Source organism: Echeneis naucrates, chromosome 16 (genome assembly GCF_900963305.1).
Source record: "Echeneis naucrates chromosome 16, fEcheNa1.1, whole genome shotgun sequence".
NCBI classification, from domain to species: Eukaryota; Metazoa; Chordata; class Actinopteri; order Carangiformes; family Echeneidae; genus Echeneis; species Echeneis naucrates.
In genome coordinates, this window is record NC_042526.1 from 16609764 (window position 1) to 16625742 (window position 15979).

At 40.5% G+C, this 15979-nt stretch overlaps 2 protein-coding genes across 4 annotated transcripts; both read right to left on the minus strand.

Annotated features, from left to right (window-relative positions):
* Positions 1–2939: 2939 nt before the first annotated feature.
* LOC115056621 (vegetative cell wall protein gp1-like) lies at positions 2940–9319 on the minus strand. 3 transcript variants are annotated; one of them, XM_029523194.1, is made up of 9 exons: positions 9193–9319; positions 7387–8500; positions 6636–6750; positions 6071–6251; positions 5476–5490; positions 4739–4822; positions 4046–4116; positions 3684–3819; positions 2940–3570 (listed from the first exon to the last, which is right to left on the minus strand). In XM_029523194.1, the coding sequence occupies exons 1-9, from the start codon at positions 9268–9270 to the stop codon at positions 3547–3549; spliced, it is 1818 nt and encodes a 605-aa protein (XP_029379054.1). In that variant the 5' UTR covers positions 9271–9319; the 3' UTR covers positions 2940–3546. The 3 variants fall into 3 exon arrangements, with proteins under 3 accessions (XP_029379054.1, XP_029379053.1, XP_029379052.1); XM_029523193.1 differs by having other exon boundaries at positions 6636–6753; XM_029523192.1 differs by having other exon boundaries at positions 6636–6771.
* A 280-nt stretch (positions 9320–9599) lies between these two features.
* Positions 9600–15420, minus strand: slc35b4 (solute carrier family 35 member B4). The gene is made up of 10 exons (XM_029523078.1): positions 15165–15420; positions 13754–13867; positions 13570–13672; positions 13413–13462; positions 13191–13272; positions 12965–13025; positions 12080–12189; positions 11853–11928; positions 11674–11749; positions 9600–11405 (listed from the first exon to the last, which is right to left on the minus strand). Exons 1-10 carry the CDS (start codon positions 15239–15241, stop codon positions 11156–11158), a joined length of 999 nt encoding a protein of 332 aa, XP_029378938.1. The 5' UTR covers positions 15242–15420; the 3' UTR covers positions 9600–11155.
* Positions 15421–15979: the final 559 nt, after the last annotated feature.

Consider the following 15979-nt stretch of genomic DNA (forward strand, 5'->3'; position numbering starts at 1 on the left):
GGAGCTTGGCAGTAGTCAAGTTGAGAGATACCTCAGGCCTAAGGAGTTGAGGTACTAAGCCAGGTAAGGCCTGATTTTCCTGATGTTATTTTGAGCAAAGCAACATGGCCAGAGGCCAGAGGATAATTTCCCAGGATGACTAGACATTCAGTCTTAAAGAGAGGTTTAGTTTAAGGTGGCGCTCCTGCATTTTTAGATATGTCAGGCAGGCTGAGCTCCACATAGAGACTGGGTTGTTAGCTGGGAATAACAGCTAATGATCATCAGTATAGCAATGATAAGAGAAGCTGTGAGAGTAAATAATTGAGCCTGAGGTGGAAGAGTATATGGCAAAGATGAAAGATCCCGTAAGCGATCCTAGGGGCACTCCAGAAGGGAGGGTGGGCTGAGCATGTTTGTGCTTGCCAAGCCAAAACAATCACCTGTGTTGTCCATCCTATGGAAACTTGATATTGCTCTCTTAAGGTTGATTGTTGCATTTCTTTCCAGGTTGACGCATCTACTTTGACTATTTTAAAAATCTTGTTAGTACCCCAATGTAATCTCATGTTGCACTGAATTTGTTGCTTCTTTTAAATCCATCTATTCATCGATATCCAGCCAATCTTTCACAGTTTAGTTATCGCCTCAGGTGAAAACTTTAAAGGCCAGCTCCTTTTAAACTCATCTGTTTTTACTGGAACTACATTCAGCCTGATGCATAGAGTAACCTTTGTGTAGTGCATGCACAAGAAATGGTCCGTTATTAGCAAGACTTCAGAATGTCAGGTTGTATTGATTCAAAAGTTATGCTGAGTCAGAAACAACGAATGCGTTACTGTAGTCAATTTGGTCTGAACAACAGCATCCTCTGCAGCACGGAGTAAACAGACTACTAGGCAAATGAATACGGGGCAAGCTCTGCTCTGGTTTAAAACCCAGGGTTAACATGAATGCTCAAAGCGGAAGGATCATGGTGATGGACGTTTCTTACCTCTGCACATCTGTTCTGACTTGTTCCCAGATAAAAATCCTTAGCAGTCTGCTCTCCTTCACTTTCCTTCAATGAAGGCAGCCCAAACCTCAGCGATAACGGTTAGAGTCCAGAGGCGGCCGTTGGAGACATCTCCCCACCAGAGAGCCACCAGTGTCCAGGTGGACACTGGCTTTCACTCAGAAATTTTGACATAATTTTTGAGACTGAGGGGTCTGTGATCATCTCCTCTGTCCTCTCATCTGAGGGAAGTGAGTCAAAGCAAATGCAGGGTGTCTGACTATAACCTGAAAATTATCAGACGAGCTGATCTGTGATCTGCTCTCTGACCGCAGATATAAAACGTGCTGGCAACAATTTCCTGTTTACACATTCAGACAACAATGTTAACATTTTGTGGAATAATTTTTTGGGCCACGTGTTTGGAAGCAGATGAAAGGAAAGTCCCTTTACAGTTTGAGATCTTTTATGTTTGCTGTCATTTCCATCGTTACGAAATCAGTGTTGAACAATGATTTGTTCAAAGACAATGCAGTTTACTGCAGTGCAGATATAGTTTAATGGCGCTGCTGGGGAGCTTTTTTAAAACTGAATTAAAGCCTTTATCTCTTAAATGAACATGCAAAGTTTTTCAGCTACACTTCTATTCATACATATAGCTGAAATACTTTGCATGTTGCATGTTGCATGTGCGCAGTGTCACACAACCACACAGCTACCAAAGCACATGCTCACTTCCTGATGAAGCAGTCATGCAGACCTAACATATCTAACACCACAGGCCAAGCTTATACAAATATTTTACAAATATTTTACTTCCTCCAAACCATTTTCAAAACTATAAATAGCGAAGTTTTTTAATAATCATTCTCATTTTTTGTTCTTTTATGAAGATACCAACTGAAATTACAAGAAAGAAACAAAATAAATAAATAAAATAAAATAAAAAAAAAAGCTGATTTTTTGGCATGAGCCGTGTGCTGGGGATCAATATCATGCTGAAAAATAAAATCATTCCCAATCAGGACCTTTCCACAAGGAATGGAATGATTAATTTCGACCTGTCTGCACTTCTTTTTTCAGCATTCACGATCTCAATTCGACAATATCGCCAACGCCACTGGCAGAAACACAGCCCCAAACCAGGACAGACCGTCCAGTGTTTCACTGATGGACACAAACATTTCAAATTTGGATTCGTTATTCAATAATTCTCTTTTCCAGTGATCTTCATTCAAATCTTTATGAGCTTCAGCATATTTCAGCCTTTTCACCCTCTTCACCTTCAGAAAATATAGTTTCCTGGCTGCTACCCTTCTACAAAGACCATTCATGATCAAGTATCTTTGAACGGTAGTATCAAGTTGGCATCCTAATGAAGCTTCCAGATGTTGAGCCAGGTCCTTGCTGGACTTCCTTCTGTCACTGAAAGTAGAAACTCTGAGAAACTTCTCATCATTCAGTCTTTATTTCAAAATTATTCTGCTCCTTTTTTTGTCTTTGACCTCTCCTGATACTTTCTTTGGCTTGAGTACCACATCTTAAGTATGTTTTTTTTTTCTTTCCAGAGCAAAATAATGATTTCATGTATGTTAAATTCTGTGATCTTTGGTATTTTTAATGGAATGATGTGACTGAAAGTTGCTCTTATACACATTAGCAAGCTTCAAATGAGTTGAACTCAGGTGTAATGGGGTCACACCAAATAAACCTATGAAATTTTTTTTTATTCGTCAAATACAACTACTAATTTTCCTGGATTTTCTGGCTGTTTTCTAATTTAGACGGATAAATAATTATCTATGGTCCTTATAACGTTGCTAAAAGACTAAGTCTTTCACAGCACTGTATATTTAAAGTTGTACCATTGTTCAAAGGGATCAACAGTGTAGAAATCTGACTCCTACTGTAAAAATTACACCTGAGTAACGACAGCAATCACTGAAATAAGAAAGTCAATTTTAAGATTGAACAAAACTATTTATTGTGACACAGACAGATTTTTGTGTGTGAACGCACCAAACTGTAAAAAAGGTAAGTTGAAAGTGAGAACTGAAACCTCAATTACTTATGTACAGTACAATAACCTTGAACACGTTATATCACAGAATGCACTTCTCTGCCAACTATTAATCAGCTTTTTTTGACGTACAGTGTTCGTATGAGATCTAACCTGAATGAGAGTCTGCTCAGTCAAGTCAGTCGCAGTGGCGTCAGTCAGTCGCAGTGGCGTCAAAGTGTCTGTGATGAACTTTGATCTCATGTCTCCTTTGTAATTTTTTGCCTCGCAACAAAGAAAGGTGCTCAAAACTATCCTCCTTTTATTTATCTTTTTTTTTGGTATCAGCACAATTGGTTTTACTGTGATCTCAAGAACCCATGAGGTTGTGGACATGAAGTGTTTGTTAAAGCGACATTATGTTTCTGTGGCACTAGCACAAGACCAGATTACCGACCTGAAGGTCTATGGCACTTTGACACACAGTAAACTGTCCCCGGTGACTCCTCTCTGTAGATTTCTTCACATCAGCAAGTTTGCCGAATGTATGGACATCCTCATCAGGTAGTCCACCTTAACCTCCAGTGCTCTGTTTATTCTGTGTATGAAGAAAAATTCTGTCAAGATCAATCAGAAATAAGCGTTTTGGGTTTTTTTTGTTTGTTTGTTTGTTTTTTTTTACATATAACAACAGCGGAGAATCTGGCGTACCTTCTTGCTGTTTTCCACACACTTCATGTAGGCTGAGGCAATACTCGAGCAGGACAGGGTCCTTCCAGGATTCTCTATGTAGCATTTTAAAATCTGACTTTGCAGGTCTCCACATACTGGTTGGATCTTGAAATGTCTGAGAGCACAAAAGCACAGATGTTGAAATACCACGCCGTTTTGAGGGATGGCACAACTTTACACTCAAATAGCTCTTCACGTACAACATGCACGGCCTTATTCCATGTCAGTGAAGTCTGGCATCCAACTAAACACAACACACACGGGTGTATAAACGCTTTGGTTGCATGGATATGTTCGTACATTTGCAGATAGAGTATAAGATATTTACATAACTGACTTACGCAAAACGGCTTTGTGTGTCGTCCTTGCCTTTCTGGTAGCTCTCAGCAGTCACTTTGCAAAATTCAGTACACTATCAAAGAGGTAAACACACCACAAGATACATCAGCACTGTTCAATAAGAAGATGTTTCAAGGCAACAGAGAATCTTTGACATCATGGACCTTGAAATACAAAGACACAGGACAATAACCAAAAAAAAAAAAAAAAAAAAACAAACCTTCAAATAAAATATGCGGATTTCTATGGAGAAGAAAATACAGTAAGTGGTATAGGGGTAAAAAAAGGATTGCTGATGTAACGCCAAAGGAAGTGAAGAATTGGACAGCTGTTTGTTTTAGATTAAAATTGTGGTTGTAGAGTTTTGTATTTGCTTAATTTATGTTCATTTATTGGGAGGGAGAGAGAAGTACGCAGCAAAATAATGAACGTGTCAGGTATCGATTTTCAGGAGGCCAGCAGGGATTGGCTTTATCTGTCAGTGCGAGAGCAGGAAGTGGACGAATCTCATTAAGTCTTCGAGGCTTATCTCCTTTGTTTCTGTTTAATGTCAAAGTACATTGGGTCAAATGCCAGAACAAGACCATCCAATGATAGGGCAGAAGTGTGACTTTGTTTTGTCATAGTGCCCCTTAGTGGCACAAGTGATTAATGCAGCTTGAAACGCAGGAAAAGTATGAAAAAAATCCACTTACCCTTTTTTCAAGTTTTGCAACATGTCCCTTGAAGAGCGCTTCTCGCTCCTTTAACTCTTGCTCCATCTCCTCCAGTTGATGAGCCTGAGTGAGTTCACCATAATTATAACAACATCACCACCTCTTACACCAGTACATTAAATGCCAATAGTGTGGTTCGGTGGTTCTTACGGGTACACCCTGTGATTAATTTTTTCAGCTGAGCACCCCCAGTTTGGGGGTACTCAGCTGAAAAACCCTAAAGTATTTTTAAGGGCTTTTAAGTAGTTTTTAACATATATATATATATTTTTGTTAAATCTCACGTACCCCCTGGAGTGCCTTCAAGTACCCCCAAAGGTACACATACCCCCATTTGAGAACCACTGCTATAGTTCACCATCTCATCGTTTAGATTGGTTTCAGAAGAAATTCAATTCAAGCCTCTTGACTTAATTGATACTGACAATTCTTTTCTGACTTTGATTGTTCCTTGCTACTTTCAGCTGTGGCCAGGTCTAAATTAAAAAAAAAGAAAAAAAAGAAAAAATAAAGAGTCAAACCTTGATGGGATTCACTAAGCCAAATAAAGGACATATAAGAAACTGTAGATAAAATAATATTTTGTGGAGAGTGACGCCCAGTTTAAACAATGACTTTGTGTTTACTGTAGATGCAAAAAACAGAGATGCGATGGCTGCCAAAGCAGAGCGATAGTAAAGGATCAATTCATGCATGCAGGATTTCTCCTGCCTTACCTTCAGCTCCATCCACTGAAACAAACAGGGGGGCAACAAAGAGAAAGAGGCACAGTAAGAGGAGGAAAGACTATCACTATATACTATATTCACAAGAGATCCTGACACATACAGTACTGTGCAAAGGTTTTAGGACACCTAGATCATCATCGAACAGGCTCTGCTCTGTCCAAAATTCATTCAGCAGCCACTAGACAACAATATAAAGCCAAAGTCTTAGTGAAGTGACTGCAGGGCCAGAGGAGGCAGGGCAAGAAGAACATGGAGGGCTTGTGCAGATGGCCTGGCCCCATCATGGAGTCAGTCTGGGCTCACATGAAGAGACAGAAGAAAGTCACTTTTTCTCCCTTAATGCACAATGGTATAGGTGTATCCTGAAGCAATCTTGTTACAAGTGTTCTATTCTATTCTAGATATAACAGTAAGTGAGAGACACAGGTTTACTGATGCTATTGCTTCGTATTTAATCAAATATTTTTTTAAACGGCAAATAACAACATGTTGTTTTTGAAGCCTCCTCATATTATTTGTAGTGTTTAAACCTTTTGCACAGCACTGTCCATAGAGGTCATGTGTGTCTCCTGTTTATTCTTACATAAAGCTGTGCTGTCAGTCTCACGTCCTGCGTCTTAAAGCGCTCCTTTGTGATGGCCTCTGTCAGCTTCTCCTTGTACGCAGCCTTCTCCGCCTCCAGTGTCGTCTTCACCAGCTCCTTCACCTGGGCCTGAGCAGCTGCCCTGGCCTCGGCCTGAGCCTGAGCCCTCATCTCCTCCAGCCTCCACATACAAGGATCACCATTCAGAACATTTCCTGCAGTCTACATCTGATTCAGTGAGTGAGAACGACCAGTAGAGTGGCAGGAAATTTATCTGCTGGAATGTGCATATATACAGATATATATAAACAAAGTCTAAAAAATTTGTTGGCTCCAGTTTTATACCTGTACAATTGAAAAGCAAATTTGTCTTTCTTCTCTCACACTGTTGGTTAGACAAATATGGGACATTTGAAGATGTCACTGAGACACCTCTTAGTCTTTTCTTACAATTCTATTATATTAATTAATTGATTAAGTGTGGGAAGTGCTCGGCACCTTTTTATGCATTTTCCTGTGATATTAATTAGTGTCTTACTGGTCCCTTTATAATCTCTGTCCTTACTGCCTCTGCAGCTCCTGCCTCCTCTGGTCGATCTCCTCCTCCAGACTTCTCTGCAGCTGCTCTTGGATCTTCTGCCTCATCTTTTCCTCGACCACTTCAGGAGAATCGGGCAAGGCTGCTTGTGAACAAATGAAATCTGGGGTAAGAAAATCAGGTTGTTAGTTTATCTCAAACCGTTCTATATCTATTAAACGATAGATGCAGTCCCTCCTGCCAACCTGCACAGATGAGGAGTACAGATAATGGATGGATGGAGGATAAAAGAACTAATATCTATCTATTAACTTCTATTAAAGAGTTTGAGTAGCATGGTCCGCCCTGCACAGTGGTTTGCTCTATCATCTCACAGCCAGAAGGTTCTCGGCTTGTATATTAGGGTTAGGGTCGTTGTGCCTGACTTGGTAGGGTTGTTCTGGATGCTCCTGCTTCCTCCCACGATCCAAGGACATGCAGTTTTAGGTTAAGTGGTGACCCTGATTTGCCTGTCGGTCTGAGTTTGAACATGGATGGATTTTTGTGCCAAAACACACAAACAATATGTGGGCAGTTATCATGTGGATATTTTTTTTTATTATAATCCATCTCTAACTACATGCAAACTGTAGTATTCAATCCTGCTTCTCTATTCAAAATGACATCATGTGTCTCAGGGAGATGTAATAAAACACACAGAGTTGAGCACTATGTCAATTCCAGAAAATTTGTCTCACAAATCAGCACTTGAATGGATATTGAGATGAACGTCACTTACCTTCATCAGAAGCTGGTGGCACTGAGGCATCAACAAGTACTTCATCCTCTATGGGGGCCAGAGGCTGCGTGGGAATGGTCTTCTCAGGAACTGGACCAGATGGAGGTGGTACCAGAGGTTTACGATCAGGTGCATCAGTGGGAATGACAGACAGCTCCACACAGTGACACGGAGGGCAGGGTTCTTCCAAAGGGAGGCCTGGAGGCGGTGGAACCAGTTCAGCTGGAGTTGGTGGATCAACAAATGGAGCCAAAACTGGCTGCACATCTTCAGCTGCATCAGGCGGGACTGCAGGCTCTGCCTGAGGGGGCATGTCTACAGCTTCAAACAGAGCTGAATCAGCAAGGGAGGCTGGAATTTCTGGTTCAAAGGGTGGCAGGTCAACAGCGCTGGGAGACTGAACCACTTCCTCTGGTTGGACTGAAGGGACAATGGCCTCAGGAAGTTGAACAGATGGAGCAGCAGCAGGTTCAGGAGGTGGAGGTGCTGGTTTCTCAGGCCCAGATGGAGCTGCAGCAGCAGGTTCAGGAGGTGGAGGTGCTGGTTTCTCAGGTCCAGATGGAGCTGCAGCAGCAGGCTCAGGAGGTGGAGGTGCTGGTTTCTCAGGTCCAGATGGAGCTGCAGCAGCAGGCTCAGGAGGTGGAGGTGCTGGTTTCTCAGGTCCAGATGGAGCTGCAGCAGCAGGCTCAAGAGGTGGAGGTGCTGGTTTCTCAGGTCCAGATGGAGCTGCAGCAGCTGAGGGTGAATCAACAAGTGGGGGAGGGAAAAAACGTTCAGGAGGAGGCAGAACTGTTGACTCTGCTGCAGTTGGGGGAGGTGCGGATTGACTAGATTCCTCTGGTTGAACAGAGGGGGGAGGGAGAGTGTGAAACTTCACAGGAGGAGGGGGGGGCATTTTTACAGTAACAGGAGCAGGGTCCACTGGTGGGGGTGTAGGTGGGGCCTCCTGGGAGGGGGGAGGTGTCGGAAGAGGTACGAGATGGTCGATAGAAGCGGGAAATGAGGGAGGTGTTTGTGTTTCAGGGAAGTGAGAAGGAGGAGCTTCATCCTGTGAGGGCGGAGGATGGACGACCTGCGACGGCTGTCTCATGCGTTTGATGACTCTGTCAGACAGCTGGAGGAAATAATGCAGATTTAGATATGGTTCAAGGTACACATTAGCGAGTGTTCAATCTGATTTCTTTTCCACAGAAATTACAGAAAGTGTTTTTCAGTCTTACTACATTTAGTGCTGATCTACAGCAAACCTGGAGTATTTTGCTGTGCAAGCAATTATTATTCTGTATTTTTTGTCGTTGTCTAAAGACGTCCTGTGACAAAGATGTTGGGATTCTTCTTCTTAACATTATTGCTAATATTAATATTCAAAAGAAAGGAGTAACGGCACGGAAAACCACATTTCTGTTTAACCTTTTCAACCTTATGGAAAATCCTGCCCTGTGTTGTATTATTATTATTATTATTTTGAGGAAATCTTAATTAAAATATCAAGTTAGACAAATGCATAATAGGTTTTCTTCAAATGATCAATTGACCGCCAACCATGTTCATCTATTTATTTATTTTTAAGAAATAAATATTAAACATTAAACGCCCCAGCCTGACCAGTCCATCTCCTGCCCTGACAGCAATAACATGGACAAATACCACTAAACTGGATATTTAGTGAAAAACAAACAAAAAAACACGTGACTCTGCAGACATCATCTCTGCTGCAGCAGCTCTGCAGACTGGAGGTGCATGGACCTTTAGTTTCTCTGAAAGCTTCCTAATGGAGTTGCGCTTGTTTCCAGAGCTTTCACTCACCCTGATGCCCTTCACAAGTGTGACTCCTCCGACTCCACCGTCTTCATGGGAAAGGTGACTGGGGCCGTTCCCCCCCATCCTCACCGCAGATCCTAAGTCCACAGCCTGTGGTGGAGGATCCGAGTTATCTCTGAAGTTCCAACAGCTGAGACTGAGCCGCCCCGCCCACCTCTGACCCAACAACATCAGCTGCCATTGGCTGAGCTGAACAACGCCCCCCCGGGTTGGTCAGCTGGCTCATGAAACCAGTGAGATGTTAAGAGTACATTGTGTCCCAACGTAAAAAAAATAAAATAAAACTATCTAGAAAAAAAACTTTTAAAGGAAAACATCTTGTTGTTCTGACTTTGGAAAAACCGGGGGAATAATCTTTAAGTGCTGGCACGGCGTTATTGTAATTTCACTGATAACGTTTTTAACATTTTTATTGTGCATGTTTCCACATGTTGACAAATGCTGCCCATGTTCACCTGAGACAATATGACATGAAAAATAAAATCCATGAACTCCATAAATGATCCCTCCATATTTCTCCTGTGATAATATCTTCAGCTGCTCCCTTTAGTGAGTGTATGAATGTTAGCCTCACATTAATATGAGATCAGTCAGATTACATGTGTATTTCACATCATGTAAATATGGATAAAATCAGATCTCCCCTCTCAAATAAATATTCACACACTACAGGCCAAAATTCATGACTTTGCTTGTATAACATACTAATGCAAAGAAATAACTTTGCTGAAATTCTGTATTTCTTCAGTGAAAACACCAAAACCATCAACAAATTGATCCTGTTCTCAATAAAATAATAAATACTCTGTCACCTTTACTATGAATTACTCCACTGTTGAAAACCATCTCTAACAGATGAAGTATTTACTGGTAGCATGGAGTATGGAGTATGGAGTATCTGGCAACAAATAGTGTCCAGTTGTGTTAAGAATTTAGACAACCTTTCAATAATTTAACAGAATATTGGTGACCTGTTAAAAGCTGAAATAAGATGTAAACAATGATATATCTAAGGCTCCAGCGAATTCACTTTTTTTTTTCTCCCCCCAAATTGGGCTACAAACAAAGTACCATCATCAAGTATCTTGTTTTGACTAACCAATAGTCAACAACCCCCCCCCCCCTAATATCCCATGTAATGTTATGTGAAGCGACTCACATTTTAAATGTAGAAATCATTGTGTTGAGGATTTTTGCCTTATGAAAATATCTTCCGGACAACGCCACTATTAGCTAAAATAAATTGATTGTGTAACTGCTAATTGTTCGGTAAGTGACAAGTGATCACTGCAGTTCTCACCTTTTAGGTACAGAACAGCACTATCACGGATTCAGAGTCCCCTGATACGTACAAGTATCATGCTCTAGCTCTGTTTTTGGTCTTTTCCAACTCCTGAAGGGAAATATCTGACTCTTATATCTGACCCTGACGTTAATTTGTTCACCAGGTCACCTGCTATGTGTTAACTATGGTCTCAGCTGAGTATGTGATCTGTGGTGGACCTTAAAACAGCTACACAAAAGTAGAGCTGATGAGAATCAGAAATGAAGTAAAAAAGAAGTAAAATGTGACGTTAAGGGCAATAAAACAAGGAGTTAAATGATGCTAAAATGCTCTGTCAACCTCTGAAATGTTGGGTAATTATTGTCTGTGGTTTGATAACTACAACCTACCTCTCTGTAGCACACTGTCATGATGTAATTGTCATTATTAAAACAGAAATGCTGATTAGACCTGTATTTAAGCTGAATAGCTTCAGCAGGAACCAAGTAGCTATAACTAACCAAACATGTTGTGTATATGGGTGAGGGATTTACTACAACCAATGATCTGTGATGAAAATAAAATTAAATCACTGTAAAAAAAAAAAACAAAAAAAAAAACAAAACAAAACAAAACAAAAATACTAAGTACAGTAACATCAAGTCCATACAGTGGCTGTCCTCTTCACTCTGCCTTCTTGTCCTTGTCAGTGGGTCCACGCAGAGCTGCCTGAACGCTGCTCCAAACCTCAGTGTACAGCAGAGTTCCCAGGAAGACCACAGCCGTGCCAACCCAGTGCCAGGCAGTGAACGGGTTTTGGAAGTAAATGATGGAGAAGATGAGGCTGAGGAACTTTCTGAGTGTTACCACCAAGGTGACGGTCAGCGAGGCACATTCTGTGGTCAGGATGAAAACGCCACGGATGCACACGTATCTGGAGAAGCTGGTTAAAGTCTCCAACAAGACTGAGAGAAAAAAATGCCACTGTTGTTGCTTTCATTGGTGGAATATAAACAACAAGGATGTTGATTTCTTAACGTTTTCAGAGTAGGAACATATTAATCACCAAAAAACCAGTAAAATGTTGTACAATCTATATCACAAAAACAATCAACACATTGTGATTTTAAATACAACAATATAATTGTGTTACTGTGGCCAAAAATACAAGCAAGTATATCCGCCTTTCTTAATCAGGATACTGTGTGATGATGTTGATCAGCAGGTAGAGCCACATGATCGGTATGGCCAGTCCAACCACAGGAATGACTACTGGAGCTGAAATGAGAAGATATTTATTTAGATCAGTAAAAGGCACAAAGCCAGAGAAAAAACAATTTAAACATCTGCAAAGTTTCTTGTATGGATCATTGGAACTCACTGCTCTGATTGAAGAGGACACAGTGTTTGTAGATGTCTGTCGACAGAAGCAGGAAGCCCGGCAGAGGCAAACAGTGCTGACAAAGACATAAGCAATGAAAACAGTTACCTAAATTATGCATCTTAAATCAGAGGAATTCAAACAGTTTCCTGAAAAACCGACATCTGTGTCATCAATGAGTTTTAGCCAAATTTTGAAGATTGAATTGTTTCTTTAAGAAAACTCACGTTATAGAAAAGAGCCTCTTTGGAGTGTTTTCCATACTGTTTGTACAGTGTCTCCTGAAAAATCCCCATCCTTGCAGACATCAGCAGCGCAAATGTCAACATGCCAATACCTACAAAACATAAATGAAGAAGAAAAAAAAAACAACTGTGGTTTTTACCGCATCCTGTTCATGTTACTGTTTGCACGAAGCTCGACCTTGCTGACGTGTTAACCTATTGGTCTGTATTTTTCCAGGGACAGTGCTCATTAACAAGACTAGGCCATATAGGAGGAGGGAAGGCTGGATCTGACCTGCTCTGGGTTAGGTAAATCTGTCCTGATTGCGTGTTAGAGTCTGTCAGTCACACAGTAACCACAAACCATCATTTAGAAAAATAAACTTCACATTATACAGCAAAAGACTTGAAGACCATAAACTCATTACGAAAAGTTTTACTGAGTTAATATCTCAAGACAGAAGTAGGGCCATTTTCCCATAGACCGCAACACAATCTGACTTATTCTTGCCAGCAGTGGCGTTCTCCCTGATGGTCATGAGGTAGAATGCAGGTTTAAGGCTCTTCAGCATCGGCTTTACTTTTCAGACCAAGAATCTATGTCCATCTATGTTGTTATATTTATTTTACATCTATTCGTTACTTTCTGAGTGTAACATCATGTTACACCAACTAAGAGAGGGAACAATTGCTGTCTTATCTATAATTGATCACTGATAATTCTTATATATGAGCATCCATTGGTTCTAGCTTCTCAGCTGTTTATGACATTTAAATTGAAAGCCTTTTGAGAAGCTGCCTCTGTTCAAAACCACTGTACAAAATCATTTGTTGCAGCCCGAGAGCAAATGAAATGTAATTTCAAAAACAGTAGGACTGAAAACTCACCTATAAGCCAGTGGACAAAGGCATAAAATCCTTGTTCTTCTGATCCCTCTTTGGCCACATTCTGTAAATTCACAAAAGACAAAAGAAGCTTATGTGAATGAATATTACATGTCAAGGTGGAGCATGTCTATAGTCAGAGACAAAACAGCAATGAATTAAATTCAGTATATGTATAGCAACAAGCCTCAAGATGAGGGAAATGTGACTGCTTCTGCAGGAGACTCACCACTTGTTTGGCAGACATGATGGTGCAGATGAAGATACCAGCTGACACTAAAGCTATAGACAGATATTTGCTGGCTGAATACCTGCAGAGAGAGAAGGTGGGATACAAGTTACTGATATGAATCCACTCAAGGATGTAATGTGACAGTGCAGAAAAGCTCTGGGATAAAACGTTTGTTCGACAGATTCAACAGTTTTGAGTTGTCAGAAGAGGCACCTATACCTTTTCTTCAGGATGATTATTCCCATGATCATGTTAGCGATGAGTGATCCCTGGAAAGAGACAAGCTGCAGTTAAAGCTTGGAGATGCAAGGGATAGATGGAGGGTGGTGATAGCAGGAAATGGTTAACAGTAAAGGTGAAAAGCAGGAATTCGTACTGATCTGAAGATCATGTGAAGCGGCATGGAGATGTTGAAGTTGAGAGCGTAATTGTTGATCACACTGACTGTGAAGAACATCGTCACCATGAACACGTAGTTCCTGCCAAAAAGCGAGAAAAAAGGATTGTTTTTGTGTCTGCATTTGGAAAATAAAGTTGAGCTTTTTGTTTTGTTTTTTTACCTGACCGGGATCGCTGGTTTCTTCCTCCCAAAGCTTGTTTCAAAGATAAAGCCTTCCAAAGCGATGAATAGAAACTGAGCGAAGGTGACAATGTTGCCACATCCTGGAAACTCTCTTAAAACAGAAGCAATGAGGAAAATAAATGGAAAATGACTTCTTCATTTATTATTTGTCTTCTCTCTATGGCATTTTTTAATATCGTTGATCTTTGTCATAATCCAGGCTCAGTGTCCAAGACAAAGAGGGAGACCACACAAGGTTTTACAGTACATTAAATTCAAATTTATTTTTAAATTAAGAATAGCTCAACCTAGTTAGGTCAGTAATGAATGCAGTTTTGTGTATAGAGTGTACAGAGTCAATGTTCTCTGTGCGAGAACGACCAAAAATAACCAAAAAAAAAAACAACAAAAAAAACAAAACAAAACAAAACAAAACTCAAACAAACCCCAAAGTAGGCAATCGTGGCAAGAGATAAATGAGAAATATATATCACGCTCAGTAACTCCACCACTCTCATAAGCAGCGCCTGAAAAACAACAACCTGCCAACCACTCAGTTAGTCATTACTTGATGAACGTAACATCATAATGTTGCACAAACTACGAGACAAAACAATAGTTGTCTCATCCATAACGTATTTGTGATAATTCAATTCTCAATTATCATTATTCAATCCACACAAGGAGAATGGGCGGGGTTGTCACACATATCACCCTATATCGTTTTCCATACTGTAGTAATTACCATCTCAGTTTTCTGTGATCATATATATTTTTTTAATCTTACAGTGCAGTTAAGGTTCAGTTATTGATGTGCTATAGTATATAGTAGTTTTCAATTACTTATTTCAATGCTTATTTTATAAAATATAAACAAACATATAATTTATTTACACACTGAGACTATTAGCAATTGAGGACAGTGGGGATTTGCTATCAATGAACAATTCAACAAATGGTGAGTAGTTTTTTATAGATTGAAGAAACTTTACACGTTTACACATGTTTCTCTGTGTTCTGAGCACTATGGGGACAAAGTGAAAGTTGGAACAAATTAATTTCACTCTCTTTTTGTGTTATCGGTGAAACTTTATCAGAAACTTTAATAGCTGATCCTAACTTGTGTTTCATGACTGTCGTTTGTAACTTTCGCCTTCAGAAAGTCACTTCAGAAAAACAATTCACGAACATCACAAAACCGTAAAATAAAGAGCAAACCTGAAGTGTGAGCTACAAGCTAATGGCTCAGAGTTTCACTGGGACTTCAACTATGACCCCCCCCCCCCCCCCCCCTCAAAATGCTAACGGTGTTAGCAGCAGGATACAGTAACAATGGCTGCTGCAGAACAGGGACAACCTTTGTCCCTGAATAAATCTCTGACAGAGACAGCCTGAAGTTTGTCACTGACCTGACCAGCAGCTCCAGAAACACCACATTGCTGCAGCATCCGACAAAAACCAGAACAACAGCGAAAGACGTCCCCATGGTGATTTTCAGCAGGGAAACTTGGAGGGAACTGCGCCAACTTCTTCACCTTATGTTTCTCATTGACGCATTTTTGTAAACAAATGAATAAATAAGATAAAAGAGCGGTTTGTGCTTAGAGTATGTATATTCTTTCCCTCACAAACTCCGGGCTCAGATGAACACGTCTGGACGTCAGATTGCGCTCTTCCTCACTCCCAGCGCTCATGGGAGTTGTAGTTCGTCTGAGACGTAATGAAAAAGGCGCCCATCGTCTTGGACGATCTCTGTATTAAAAAAAAAAAAGTTAAACGTATTTATTGTTAGCACGAATGAATATTAAAACGTCTAAAATATCAGGAAACGTCCTAAATTAATGCAATGAAGTTGTCACGCACGGACGTTTGAGCGTGCATACGTCACAAATAAAAGCGTTTTTTTTTTAAGAGCACTCACTTCGCTCATAATTATGGACGCCATAAAACACAGAGAGAGATATAATGTTCTTTCACTCATTCATTCCGTGTTGATAAGCCATACTTGGATTCTGGGATAACACCGACATGTTCATGTACAGAGGCCCGCGTGTTTGATTACATTTCTAAAGAAGATCTCCTGTGTTACAGCAGGGTTCAGTAGACGGCCAGCTACTAAGTTGTTTTCTGAGATATTATCAATGAGTTGATTCTGGTGATTAAATACATGACATATCTTTAGAGCCTATAAAACTGAATTGGACGAACAAAGTACTTCCCTGTT

What these genes read in the sequence shown, in the direction of transcription:
- slc35b4 (XM_029523078.1), bottom strand. Translation starts at nt 15,241, where the DNA reads ATGGGGACGTCTTTCGCTGTTGTTCTGGTTTTTGTCGGATGCTGCAGC. An exon ending in AAACCAGCGATCCCGGTCAG is followed by an intron (nt 13,673 to 13,753) that starts GTAAAAAAACAA and finishes GCTTTTTGGCAG; the next exon opens with GAACTACGTGTTCATGGTGA. An exon ending in AAGAGGCTCTTTTCTATAAC is followed by an intron (nt 11,929 to 12,079) that starts GTGAGTTTTCTT and finishes TGTCTTTGTCAG; the next exon opens with CACTGTTTGCCTCTGCCGGG.
- LOC115056621 (XM_029523192.1), bottom strand. Translation starts at nt 9,270, where the DNA reads ATGGGGGGGAACGGCCCCAGTCACCTTTCCCATGAAGACGGTGGAGTC. An exon ending in AGGCAGGAGCTGCAGAGGCA is followed by an intron (nt 6,252 to 6,635) that starts GTAAGGACAGAG and finishes TTGTATGTGGAG; the next exon opens with GCTGGAGGAGATGAGGGCTC. An exon ending in TTGCAAAACTTGAAAAAAGG is followed by an intron (nt 4,117 to 4,738) that starts GTAAGTGGATTT and finishes CCTCTTTGATAG; the next exon opens with TGTACTGAATTTTGCAAAGT.